The sequence below is a fragment of the Prionailurus viverrinus genome, chromosome A2 (assembly GCF_022837055.1).
Source record: "Prionailurus viverrinus isolate Anna chromosome A2, UM_Priviv_1.0, whole genome shotgun sequence".
Taxonomy (NCBI): Eukaryota; Metazoa; Chordata; class Mammalia; order Carnivora; family Felidae; genus Prionailurus; species Prionailurus viverrinus.
Window position 1 is genome coordinate 1739792 of NC_062562.1, and position 13301 is coordinate 1753092.

The window sequence follows — 13301 nt, forward strand, 5'->3', positions numbered from 1 at the left end:
AAGCTGTGCCCATAGGGGTGACTGCCCGTGGAAGGAAGGGGCGATCCCCCAAGCGGATGCCAGCAAGGTGGGCCCCCCCCCCCCCGCAGCAGTGTGTCCAGGAAGGGGGAGGGGGCACATCTGGGACAGCGTCACCTCCCTGCTATGCCCACCTAGGAGACCTGGCCCCTCACCGGCACGGAGGTACTCCACCATCCCACACGCCGACAGGCCTGGGTGGGATGCCGTCCCCAGGCGCCCTCGGCAGGGGGCGGCGCACCCACCCACAGCGTGGTCTCACCGCCCCCCCTCCAGACGGGAGGACCCGTCTTCCCCGCGCGCCTCCGGAGGGGGCTGCTGCCCCCACGGCCTCCCAGAACGGGGCCCCGCACCCACCCCCGCGGTCCCCCCCACCCCCCCGGCATCCCGGGGAAGGGCGGCGCCGCCCCGAGCCCCCCAGGCGGGGCGCTCCATCCTCCCCCGAGCCCCGCGTCCCATCCCCCCCCGCGAGCGCCCCCGAGTGGAACGTTCCGGCCTCGCCGCCGCGGGTCCCGCCGCCCCTCCGGCGCTCGGGCGGGTCCACTGGGCCCCGGCGGGGGGAGGCCAGGCGGGTCCACTCGGGGAGCGAGGAAGGACGGAGGTCCGGGACCGTTACCTGCCGCCGCCCCGCTCTCCGAGGCCCAGGACGCCTCCGAGGTCACGGCCCCCGCCTCGGCGCTCTCCGCCTCGTCCGGCACCTCCAGCTCCATGGCCGCGCGCGCGGACCGGCCGGCGGCTGCACCCGAGCTGCGGCCGCCGCCGCCGAACAACAACCGCCGCCGGCCGGAGGGCGGAGGGAGGGGGCCGGGCCCAGGGAGCGGGGGGCGGGCCCGGAGGCGGGGCCGGCGTGCGCCGTGGCGCAGCGCGCGCGCCGCCAGTCGGGGCTCGGGGGTGGGCCCGCGTGCGTCTCCGCGCCTCGAGCGCCCCCAAGCGCCCGGGGGGTGGAAGGGCAGCGGCTTGCCCTGGGCTTAATCCTATTGCCCTAATGCTCTCGCAGGTGATAAACACGAGTCATGTCCACGATTAATCAAGTATCTACCGTCATATTGCAGGTGACACTTAAGGCATACGTTTTGTCCTAAGTAGGAATTCTAATGGCATAATAAATGAGTTTGATTTGTGTTATATGCACAGTGTATAAATGATGCGGGATTGAGATAGACATACCAATGCCATTGCTAAACAAAGTACCTTGTTATGATGTATATAGTGTCAACATATAACATGCACGTATCATATATATAACGTATGACATCACGTACAACATAATGGTAAGTAAGTTATAAGTGACAACATGATCAAAAGCCAGGCTGGGCGCTAAAGCCTCTGCATACGATGCGAAGTTGGGGACCTATTTCTTGTTTACTTTTTGTTTGTTTCTTTTTACTGCTAATACGCTCCCGGTACCTAACATAGAACAGAACACCTAGAACAAAATACATATTTGATAGTATTGATCAACCAGATGGGAACCGTTATCATTTCTGTTTTACGCACAAGAAAACAGGAGCTCAGAAAGCTGAAGCCACTTGCTTAGAATCACAAAGAATCATTACCATGCTGCGCCTCAGTGTATGAAGAATGACTAGGGGCGCCTGGGTGGCTTAATCCGCTGGGCGTCTGACTTCGGCTCGGGTCATGATCTCGCAGCTTGTGAGCTCAAGCCCCGAGTCAGGCTCTGTGCTGACAGCTGGGAGCCTGGAGCCTCTTCAGATTCTGTGTCTTTCTCTCTCTCTCTCGCTCTCTGCCCCTCCCCCGCTCACACTGTGTCTCTCAAAAGTAAATAAACATTAAAACAAAAAGAAAAGAATAATTGTGTTCACTCCGTCATTAAAGTTTAATGGTGAATTTATCAATGACATGGCTAGGAGGTTACTAATTCTGAGGTCACGATTCGGGGGATAGTAAGTGTTGGTATTATTAGGTTTACTCGTGACTAATGATTTCTGCCGGGGGGATAGTGGGGGAGTCTGGGCGCCCAGCTAGTGAGGGACAGACTTAGGATGTTTCCACCCAAGCCTGTCTGACTCCGGAGACTGTGTGGGGTGCTTGGCAGTGAGACGATAGGGAATCAGGAAAATGGAGCGGGTCACAGTCACACCTGGAGGTTATAAGGATGTTTCTGAAATGTTCTCCATCAAAACAAGGACACAAGTCAAGAAAGGGAAGGGATGGAGAACAGAATTCGGGATGTGGCAAAGGAATCCCCAGCTCAGCTGGCTGTGCGCCCTTGGAAGACAGCCAACCCGTAGTGGACTCGAAAGGCTCAAGGGAGGGGCGCCTGGGTGGCGCAGTCGGTTAAGCGTCCGACTTCAGCCAGGTCGCGATCTCACGGTCCGTGAGTTCGAGCCCCGCGTCAGGCTCTGGGCTGATGGCTCAGAGCCTGGAGCCTGCTTCCAATTCTGTGTCTCCCTCTCTCTCTGCCCCTCCCCCGTTCATGCTCTGTCTCTCTCTGTCCCAAAAATAAATAAACGTTGAAAAAAAAAAATTTAAAAAAAAAAAAAAAAAAAAAAAAAGAAAGGCTCAAGGGAATCGGAAGGTGAAGGATAAACACGATGTGTCCATCCACACGTTGGAATATTATCCAGCCTTGGAAAAGAAGGCAATCTGCCACCTGCTACAATATGGTTGGGCCCGGACGTCCCCGTGCGCGGTGACAGAAGCCGGACACAGAAGGACCCGTCCCGCGTGACCCCACTCACAGGGGGTCCCCAGAGGAGTCCCGACCCTCCACAGAGACAGAGAGCGGATGGTGGGAGCCAGGGGTGGGGCAGGGGGCGGGCAGTCCGTGCTTCCTGCGGACAGAGGCTCAGTCTGGGGAGATGGAAAGTTCTGGAGACGGCTGGTGGGGGCGGGTGCACGACAGCGTGAGCGTGCCTGATGCCAGTGCACTTAGAGACGGTTAAGGTGGCACATTTTACGTTATGTGCATTTTACCATCGTTTAAAACCAAAAAAAAAAAAAAAAAAGGCTCCAGTGGAGCTCTTTGGACACACGCCATAGACAGATCTCCTGAATCATCTTGAATCTGTCTTGAAAGAAGACGAGAGCAGGGGTTCTTGGACCAGCAGCGCCGGCATCAGCATCATCTGGGAGCTCGTTAGACGTTCCCAGGGCATCAGACCTCCGGTATCCAACACACCCACCACCCGCGGGACCTATAATCCGGGTTTCAAGGCCCCCCCCCCCCTCACGCCCCCACCCTGACCCTCCAGGCGATTCAGATGCCCGAGTTTGGAAACCACTGCTTCAGACACCTGGAGAAGGGCCGGGGGTCGGGCCAACGATAAGGATCAGGACGAAGAAGCAAATTAAAAAAAAAAAAAAAAAAAAAAATCAACTCTCAGGTTGATTCTGAATCTCTCCTGGAAGGAAGTCGATACTAAAACTGAAAACGCCGAAAAGTAGCAAAACAGGTCTTCTCTAGACACGCGGAAGTGTATGTCAGTCGGTTGAAAGACGGAGGGGCCCTCTGGGAAGGGTGAGATCGTGGGGTGGCAACGGTACCGCTAAGTGTAGCGAATCGAAATGAGCATTTGACCCCCAAACTAGTGTTGCTGTGGGAGGCAGGAGAGCTTGGGCAGGGAAGGGGGAGGAGGGGCGAGGGGCGGGGCGGGGGGCGGGGACGCAGCTTCTGACCCTCCTCCTCCCTCCTCTCACATCCCTGCTCCTTGGTTCCCATCTTACAGGCTGGGAAACGGAGGCGCCCGGCTGGGGCCGGTTTCCTGGTTTCTGGCGCCCCCTGGTGGCTGTTACCGTCAGCACCAGGCGCTGCAGATGGGGACTCCACGCGTCGTCTACCCTACAGTTCACTCATTCATTCATTCAGTTTTGCCACAAATTATCTACTGAGCACCTACTGTATACCAGGCGCCGTTCCAGGCCACGGAGACACAGGAACGAGCAACACAAAATCCCCAAGCTCAATGGGGTGACAGTCTGGAACGGCAGACAAGACACAAGGTAGTTTCAGGTGCTGATAAATACTTCGGAAACAATACAGATTTGGTGCCACGGCGACAGAACGGGTTGGATAAAGACGGACTTAACGGATAATGCGTTTCGGATGCATTCAGCGCCTGCCCCGGCGTGGTCCCATGCGACCATCATGCAAGCCGATTTAAATTTAAAACTTTCAGTGTGGTTTTAAATGTTCTAGGAATCACAGTTCGAAGGGGGAAAAGTGACCAGGGAAGGCGAATTTTAACAGTATGGGGCGCCTGGGTGGTTCAGTCGGTTGAGCGTCCGAGGTCAGCCCCCCGGGGTCATGATCTCACGATTCGATTCGTGAGTTCGAGCCCCACATCCGGCTCTGCGCTCTCGGTGCTGAGCCTGCTTGGGATCCTCTGATCCTCTCTCTCTCTCTCTCTCTCTCTCTCTCTCTCTCTCCCCCTCCCGTGCTCACCCTCTCTGTCTCAAAAATAAATAAAACATTTTAATAAAAAAATATATATGTCGTTTAACCCAGTACATCCGAAGTATTGTCATTTCAACGCGGAATCAATATTAAAAATAGCGACGCGTTTTCCGTTCTTTTTCGCCTGCTGAGCCTTCCAGATCCACGTGTGTCTTACACTCACCCAAACCTTGTCCTTCCGCCCCGTGGGTGGGTAGTGGCTGGAGGGTGTGGGCCTACCGGGCGCCCACTTGACAAGCACGCATTCATTCCTTCGACCTTCGAAACGGCCCTAGGAAGCAGGTGCTGAGTGTTTTCCCCACTTCTCGGGCGAGGAAACTGACAAGGCTCGGTGACTTGCCCAAGGCCACCCAGCAGGGAAACGGTTGACCCTTCCTGGCCTCAGAATCCCGGCAGGTGAGCCTGGGGCCGAGAGGCGGAATTTGCGCTCAGATCTGTCCGGTGGGAAGTGGACCGTCTCTCGGCAAGTGCAGGGGCTTGGCGGTCTCGGGTTCAAGGACAGTAGTGAGAAGGGGGGCGGGGGGTTCCCCCGAGGACCTGCCCGCGCGTCCCAGTCCCCGCGCTGACGCCAGGGGCTCAAGGTTCAGCGGTGTGAGCAGGGCGGGAGCCCGGCGTCCCCGGGCCTCTGGGTGAGCAGGGGTTAAGGCCAGCTGCTCCCACGTGAGGGCACCTTGCGACAGAGGCACATACCCAACCAGCGGCCGGGCTCTCACTCCTGTTGTGCACCTCGTCCTGCTGGTTCCACCTGGCGCGGCACAGACGTGCTTCCTCCACGCGGGAGGACAGAGCTGGGGAAACAGGTGGGGAGGACAGAGCTCAGCCCTCAGGTCCCCTCCCTACCTCCATGCCAGGCGGGCACCCAGGCCCCGGCTCCTGCCACCTGCCCCAAGGCCACCGGGCCTCCTGGACGGGTAAGTCCCCCACCCTGCTCCGCGCGGACTGACTCCCTGACCACAGGGTCCTGGGACCTCCATCACCTCCCCCGGCCGCCCAGAAAGCAGGAAACTGACCCTCGTGTGTGGGCGTTTGACATAGTTTCTAAGGGATTATCTGGCTGGCGGTTACTGTCCCTGGCAACCTGCCCGGACGCCAGAGCCAGCGACTTAAAAGGGTCATTGTTGGCCCAGGTGGTGCCAGGGAGGCAGAGGAGGCCCAGGCTGGTCTCTGATCCCCCAAAGTGAGGAAGGGAGGCCCGGGCAGGGAGGGGGCCGGCAAGGCAGCCCGGCTCCCAGTCGGTGTGTGGGCCTCCTGGAGCTTCTGAAGAGACTCCCAAGTTTCCAAACAGTGGCGCCCCCTTCCCCCCCTCCCGACCCCCCACCGCCGGGACCTGCCGGAGCCTGGGAAGGGGTCCCACGGTGGCCTTACCACGGCGATGGGGGCCCCGGGACCCTGTCTGGATTCCTTCCCTGGGCAAAACTTGCCGGCGGAGAGATGTAGGAAGGGGCAGGGGCGGCGGCCAGAGCCTCCTGTGGGCAAGGAGCCAGTTGGTCCCCAGGGCCAAGGAAGCCCGGAACCTGCAGAGGACAGGGTCCGGCGGCAACAGTTTTTTCTGGGTCGTTTGCTCCCCAAAGGGCAGCACAAAGAGGGCTTCCTGGCCAGCCAAGTGTCCGATTGCACCTCAAGTCTCTTTGTCTGGGACAGAGAGGGCCCCCTGGGGCCAGGGAGGCACAGGCCTATGAGTCTCTGGGCATATAGCTGGTCTGGAATTGGGGGACACTCGTGCCGAGCAGAGCGATGTCACGTCTGGGGTCTGTGGGGTTGGAGGAGATATATGTGGGCTGTCAGATCCCACCCGCCTGGGGTTTGGGGAGAAAGCCTGTGGACTCAGATAGACCCAGCCTCCAGCCCCTTCGCTTATCTAAACCTCAGTCTTCCACTCCATAAAATGGGTGCAGGTCGAGTCAGCACGACCCAGGGCTGCTGAGTGCAGCAAATGATAACGTGGGTAATAGATTCTCAGTCATCGGGGGTTGGGGTAAACCGTCCCACCCCAAGTCAGAACTCAGAATTCCAGGCGAGTCGCAATGTCCCATCCACCTTCGCGGTAGACAGGAGTTGAAGTCGGGCTCAGAGAGGGGTAGCCACTTGCCCGGGCTGCACAGGAAAGTAGGGCAGAAAGGAGACGAGGGACGACTGGGGGCTGCCCCTGCCCCCCGCCCCCCCCCCCCAACCAACACTCCAAGCTAAGCATCTTGTAAACGTCCTGCCTCCTGGGCTCAGTGCTTCCGTGTGGCCCTGGGTTGTGGGGAAAGTCCGCGGAGGCAAATTCGGGTTTCTGTTTGGCCTTCAGCCAGAGGAGCAGTATGTGCTCAGGGAGGAGCCTGACACCCTTTGGAACGGGCTGAGGTTCGTGGGAGATGGCCCCGGGAGGAGGGGCTGCCCAGGGAGTGAACCTGCATTTATCAAGCACCTACTGTATGCTGGGTGCCCTTCCGGGCCTTGGGGAGTCAGCAGGGGACCAGACCAACAATAATCCCTTGTCCTGTGGGCTTGTGTTTTGGTAGCAGAAGACAGACAAGAAACAAGAGATGTAATAAGGAAGTAAATCGTATCCGGGGTTAAAGAGTGGTCAGTCTCACAGAGGGAAAGAATGCAAAAGAGCCACAGGGGCAGGAATAAAACGGGCAGAGGGGTATTTTACAACCTTGCGTAGAAAGATTAGAGGCAGCCTTGTTGAGAAGGTGACGTTTGAGCCGTCTTGAAGGAAGTGAGTTTGGGGAAGGAGCATTCCAGACAGAGGGCACAGCCCGTGCAAAGGTCCTGGGGCAGGACCAAGCCTGGAGTTGGAGGAACAACCAGGAGGCCCTTGTAGCTAGAGCAGAGTGGGAGAGGAGGAGAGAGAGAGAGGAGGGGAGGGGAGGGACGGGAACAGGGCAGGCTGTGCGGGGTGCTGGGGATTAGGGGCGGATTTAGGCTTTTACCCCAGGGAGGTGGGAGCCCTGGAGGGCTGTAGGCAGAGGAGGGCAGGACCTGACTCGGGGCTCGAAGGCGCCCCCCGGCGGCCGCTGCGGGGAGGACAGACTGTGGGCTGGAGGGCAGAACCAGGGGGGACCAGGGAGGCCACACCTGGAGGCCCTGCTAGAATGTGGCTTTCAACCGAACAAGCAAAACATTTCATTCTGGAATCATGTACAAGTGACATGGCAGCAAAGTCGTAGCCATAAGGAACGTCCCAGGGCTTGGCAACACGGGGGTCCTGGGGCACCTTCCTGAGAGCACTGTGGTGGAGGAGGGAAGGAAGGTGAGGAGGGGCATGTACACTCTTCCAGAAGCTTGCAGTGGATGGAATGGAGCTGGAGGGGCCTCACGGAAGGGATCCCCACCCCCACCCCCAGATGGGAGGAAGCCGGAGTTCTGGAAGGAAGCCGGGGAAGAGCAGAGCCCAGCTGGGGGTAGCACCCAGACCCCTGACACCTTTCTCACGGCGTCCGTGGTCAGCCCGGCCTCTGCACCTGTACCCCAGGCCAGCTGTCCTCGGCCACCGCTCGTTAAAGTCCCCCCACGACCCCCACGTGGCCAACCCTCATGTGCCCAGTGGCTGCGCCAGCCACACCCGGAATGTTCCTTCCAGAATACCCAGCAACTGCTCTTTCTACCTTCAGAATCTCAGGTGACTCCCCGGGAGCGATTTGTTCACCTAGTAGGCACTGACTGCATACCGGGCGCTGTTCTAGCTGCTTGGGATGCTACAGCGGTAGAGCTCACAGAGGCCGGCGGGGAGCAGGCGCCTTCCAGAAAGAGCCCCACGGAGAGGAGTGCAGCCAATAAGCGGGAACTGTGGCTCGAGAACATTCCGTAGCTCCTCAGGGCTTGCGGACTTCATGGATGTCCGATCCGTGCCGGGCTTTGGCGTGTGCGCGAACACTGTCCGCGCTTCCTTTTGCCTTTGAACCACTTTACGGCCCCGTAAATTATGGGAAACTGGCAGCATTGCGAATGATTCTGATCCCCAGACATGCAAGTGAGTTTTGCCCAGTGGAGACTTTACTGCCCTATGGACCCGTGGCTGTCGATCAGCTTACCGTCCATTTCTGAATTCATTTCGGCATCCTTTTTCCTTTCTCTTTTTTTTAAGGTTATTTACGTTGTGCGTGTGTGTGAGAGAGAGAGAAACGAGCGGGAGAAGGGCCGAGAGAGAGGGAGAGGGAATCCCAAGCAGGCTCTGTTCTCAGCACGGAGCCGGATAAGCCCGAGTCCTCACTGAGGCCCCCAAGGCGCTGCAGGACGTGCCCCGGCCCCTCCCTGCCTTCCCCTCCTCCCTCTCTCCCCCTCGCTCACTCCGCTCCAGCCACACGGGCCTCCCGGCTCCTCCAACATGCCCAGGTCCTGCCGCAGGGCCTTTGCACAGGCTGTGCCCTCACCTAGGTCTCCCCATGGCTCCTCCCTCATCTCCTTTAGGTCTAATTGTTCCTCTGCTCGGACGCCTCTCACCTCTGGCCCCTCACCTCCATCACGCCTCCTAAACGTAGTCCTTATTTTGAGTGCCCTTCCTCCGGGAAGCCCTCCCTGAGCCCCCAGCCCCTGTCGTGTCTCCCTGCTGACGCTCTCAGAAGTCTAGGTTGTACTTTTTATTCACGTTGGGTGACGACTCGGTCGTCGTCTTGCTCTCCCGGGTCTGTCCGGTCAGTCCTGCGTGTACACAGTGGGGGCTCCGTAAATGCAGATGAACGAACCAGAGCCAGCCGGGCCGCAGAGCTGCTCCGGGGCCTCCTTGGGTTGGAGCGACACCTGTTCGACCACAGATACGGCCTCAGCCTCCTACAGCCCAGCAAAGCAGCCTCCACCAGGGAGGGCCCAAGCCCCCTGTGTGACACCCCCCCCCCCCCCCCGACACCCCCCACCCCCCAGGCTCCCACCTCTCCTGCGGCCACACTCTGAGGGGCCTCAGCCCAGCCCAGGCCGTCTCTCTGCCTCAGTTTCCCTCTAGGCCCTCAGAAAGGCGGAGCAGGGTCGTCCCAGAAGGACTTTCGGCGACCCCACCGTCCACAGCGCCCTCCCTTCCCTCCCTCCTTCACGCTGTGCCCACACTGCCCCCTCCTGGTTGAATCTGGCATTGAAATTTCAGATGGGAAGTCCGTTCTTGCGGGCTCCCGCTCGCGTGCTTGGCCCCGAACAGTTTCGCGGCGCCTTAACGACCGGATGAACAAAGCAATGAACGTGTGAATGAAATGGATTGATGACAAGCAGATTTTTATTTCCTCAAAGGCATCTGGCGGTCAGGAGCGGCTGGACTAGTGGGCTTAAGGCGGGCTCCTCTGGCCTGTGAAACTGCGCCGCACTGGCCACGCCCTTTTTCCCAGCCCTGCATTTGCCCGGCCGGGTTGGTGGAGCGTTTGGCACTTGATCTCGGGGTCGTGGGTTCAGGCCCCACCTTGGGCGTGGCGCGTACTTAAAAAAAAAAAAAACCCTGCCTTTGTGCAAAAGGGCATCGGATGGGTACTAGGGAGCCATTGAGGGCACCCTGGTGCGCGTGTCAGCGGGGAGCTCGGTTAGCTTTCTCCTATGATTCATTAACACAAACACACAGCGATGAAAAAAAAGGGGAGGGTTTGATCTTGTTCTACCTACAATCGTTTGGGGCGCTGCCTCCCGGTGGCCAAACGTCGCTCCGGGAAAATGTGCTTTGTCCTCCAGCCCTGAGGTTTCCAGCAGGTGCTCAGAGAGGCTTTCTGCAAAAGCTTACTGCCTTAGGGACCTTTGGAGATGCTCGAGGGCCCACTTCTGGCCTGGGCTCTCCAGTTTTGGGGGAGAACAAGAAGTCAGCTTTGGGGGGCCTCAGAGATTTTTGATTGTATCTTCTGCCTTGTTCATTTGGCAAACTCTTACTCACCCTTCAAAACCCCAGCGGCAATGCTCCCTCTTCCAGAAAGCATCTCCTGATCCCCCAGTTTCCTCTTTGCCTTTCTGTGCCCTTCCCATAGCCTGGGATTCCTCTCTGCCGGAGCTGACTGGATGAGGCTGGGGAGGGTGTCTGTGCCCGGATTTGCCCTTTCGACCTTGGCGTGAGTGGGGCACAGGAACAGAGGGGACTCAGTATATATTTATAATCATATAACATTTATATTATAAATATAGTACGTAAATAAGGTATTTATTTGGGGGGCACCTGGGTGGCTCAGTCAGTTAAGTGTCCGACTTCGGCCTAGGTCATGATCTAGTGGGTTGTGAGTTCGAGCCCCGCGTCGGGCCCTGTGCTGACAGCTCGGAGCCTGGAGCCTGCTTCGGATTCTGTGTCTCCCTCTCTCTCTGCCCCTCCCCCACTCATGCTCTGTCTCTGTCTCTCTCAAAAATAAATAACATTAAACAACTTTTTAAAAAGATGTTTATTTTTTTAGTTTAAAAAATATTTATTTGTTTTTGAGAGAGAGAGAGCACAAGCAGGGGAGGGGCGGGGGGGGGGTAGGAGAGAGAGAGAATCCCAAGCAGGCTTTGCACGGCCGGTGTAGAGTCCAAAACAGGTCTTGAACTCACAAACCGGGAGATCGCGACCCGAGCCAAGGAGGGACGCTCAACCGACTGGGCCACCCAGGGGCTCCTATAAATAAAATGTTTAAATATATATTCAAAGCAGCAAGGAACGTGTGGGTGTCTGCCCTGGTCCTGTCACCAAGATCTCACCTTCCGAGGCTGAGACCCACCCCGCACCCGGCCTTTGCTCCCCAGAGCCCGCCCTCCTCCGCGGGGAGCCCCGCCCCGGGTGGGGTGTGAAGACAGAGCTCTCTCTGCTGGCTTTGGGGCCAGGCCCTGGGGCGGCAGCCGTGGACGTTCAGAAAGCCCAAGTCTCTGACCCCTCTGGGCCTCAGTTTCCCCTCTATGAAATGGGGGGGGGAACTTCCTGGAGATGGGGTGCCCTGAGGAAGGCTAGCCCTGCGCCCTGGAGGTCTCTGGCACTCAACCTGCTTTTGGTGCGACCGATGTCCCAGCGGAACCTCGAAATGTGCCGGGGGTTGCCGATTGCCCCGTCCCAGGCGCCGGTTCCGAGCGCGGCCGGACTTGCTGCCGGGTCTTCATTGCAGCCCCGCCCGGCCGGCGTCCTGCCCCGACGGCGGGCTCGTGCCCGGCTGGGTGGAAAACCCGGTCTGGCATTCCCACCCCGGAGCCCGGAGCCCGGAGCCTGGGTTGCGGGGGCGGAGGCGGCCCCGGCGCGGTCCCGAAGGCGTGGCGTGGCGGGGGCGGGGCCGGCAGGGGACGGGGCGGGGGACGAGGGGCAGGTGCGACCCAGAGCGGCTGGAGGAGGCGAGGGCCCGGCGCTCTCTCCGCCGCAGCCGTCCTTCGCCTCCTCCCTCACCCCGAGGTGGGGACCGATTGACCGTTTCCAGGCCCCCCCCCTCCCCCGCCCCGGGACAGGGGCGCTGGAGAGCCCAGGGGTGGACCATGGCGGTGAGATTCCAGGCGAGTAGCGCGCAGAGGACGGGAGGGGGAGGGGATCTGGCTGGGGTCCGCGACCTGGATCTAGTCTGCGACCTGGGGCCTGGACCCCAGACCACCCCAGGTTACAGGTGGGGAAACTGAGGCCCAGAGGAAGGTGGTGGCTAGCCCGAGGCTGCTCAGAGAGGGGCGTCCGCCCTCTGGTCTCCAAAAGCTGTCTGGGGGGGCGGGGGGGGGGGTCTTTCCGTGCTCCAAGGTCTGCCTCTCTGGGGCCAAATCCTGACTTTTCTGTGTAACTTCGGGCCGGTGAATCAAGGCCTCTCCATACCTCGCCCCTCAAATGGGCCATCTTCCTCGGGGAGGAGGTGCAGGGAGGATTCAAAGAGGAAACCGTGTTTTTAGCGCCTGGCACGTCTTGGGTGCCCTATAAAAATGTTTACGCGGGGTGTTCGGGCCGAGTCAGTCTTGAGCAACAGTGGGACGGCAGCAATGACTTCATTTGTGGGCTGGGGTGGCTCCGGTGAATGCGGCGAGGCCGGAACCAGCACTCATTGGGCGCCCACTGTATACAGAGCCGTTAACTTGCATTACCGGGCAGAGACAGGGGTCTTGAGCCCCTTTTACACACGAGCAAACCTGCTGGGGGGAGGGGATCCCCTTGTCTCTATTTGGGGGGAAACCCCAGCCTCCGGGGACCGAGCTCGGGCTGACCCCTTTCATAACCGCCGCACCGGGCGGCAGATCGCGCCTGGAGGGGTAAAGTGAGGCCGTAGGGAGAACGTGGCTCGCCCCAGACCACACTTCCGGGCAGTTCTGGTTCCCGCCACCTTCCGTCCTGGCTGCGGGGGGGGGGGGGGGGGGAAAGCTTCCAGAATCCCCTCCCCACCTCCCATATTTGTGGCCCTCCTACCCCCTCTCCCCGCGCCCCGGTTCCCGGAGGCGCAGATGGGGAGGGGGCGGGGAGCCAAGTGCCCGGGCTTGTGTGACAGGGTACCACCTGACCCGCCCGTTTGGGTGACTCCTCCTCTCCTCCTCCCTGGGGGAGGGGGTGGGGATAAAGGCCCAGGCCCCGCCCCCTCAGAGCTCACCTGGGTGGGTGAAGGGCTGACCGAGGGGTCTAGGAATTCTGGACACACCCGGTTGAGTTCCTGGCTGAATAGGCCTTTTATCTCACCATTCACCCCCGTTCCTCGAACTCCGTCTCCCTTCTGGTTCTGTGGGGACTATACTGGGGTCCCAGGGTCCCCAACCTTGCCCAGCCGCAGGCCCCAGACTAGAGGGGTGTATGGGAGGCAATGGACTGGGACACCCCCGATTCCAATGATAGGGATGTGAGGCGTGTGAATGGGGCCGCTGAGGACTCACTTCCTGGAGGAAGAGACAGCGTCCCGTCCCGGGGGCTCTGTAGGATGAGTAGGGGTTCACCAGGGCCCAGGAGATGCCAAGGGCCATCACCAGGGTGCCCGAGAGACGGCTCCAGCCCGCCTTCACGGCCCAA

The 13301-nt window shown here is 59.6% G+C and overlaps 2 protein-coding genes across 8 annotated transcripts in view; one reads left to right on the plus strand and one right to left on the minus strand.

The window, feature by feature from the left end:
* PIP5K1C (phosphatidylinositol-4-phosphate 5-kinase type 1 gamma) overlaps window positions 1-807 on the minus strand; it is a 50449-nt gene extending 49642 nt beyond the window's left edge. For all 5 annotated transcript variants that reach the window (XM_047848647.1, XM_047848641.1, XM_047848632.1 and 2 more), the window contains exon 1: window positions 635-807. In XM_047848647.1, coding sequence (XP_047704603.1) covers window positions 635-728 — 94 coding nt within the window. In that variant the 5' untranslated portion in view covers window positions 729-807. The remainder of the gene's footprint in view (window positions 1-634) is intronic.
* A 4388-nt stretch (window positions 808-5195) lies between these two features.
* Window positions 5196-13301, plus strand: part of TJP3 (tight junction protein 3) — a 28423-nt gene continuing 20317 nt past the window's right edge. The window contains exon 1 of one of the 3 annotated variants that reach the window (XM_047844172.1): window positions 5196-5346. Coding sequence is in view for 2 of the 3 variants with exons in the window: in XM_047844153.1 (XP_047700109.1) it covers window positions 11810-11827 (18 nt within the window). In the remaining variant the exon portion in view is untranslated. Of the gene's footprint in view, window positions 5347-11628; window positions 11828-13301 lie in introns of those variants that run through there. The other 2 variants (XM_047844153.1, XM_047844162.1) reach the window with 2 other exon arrangements.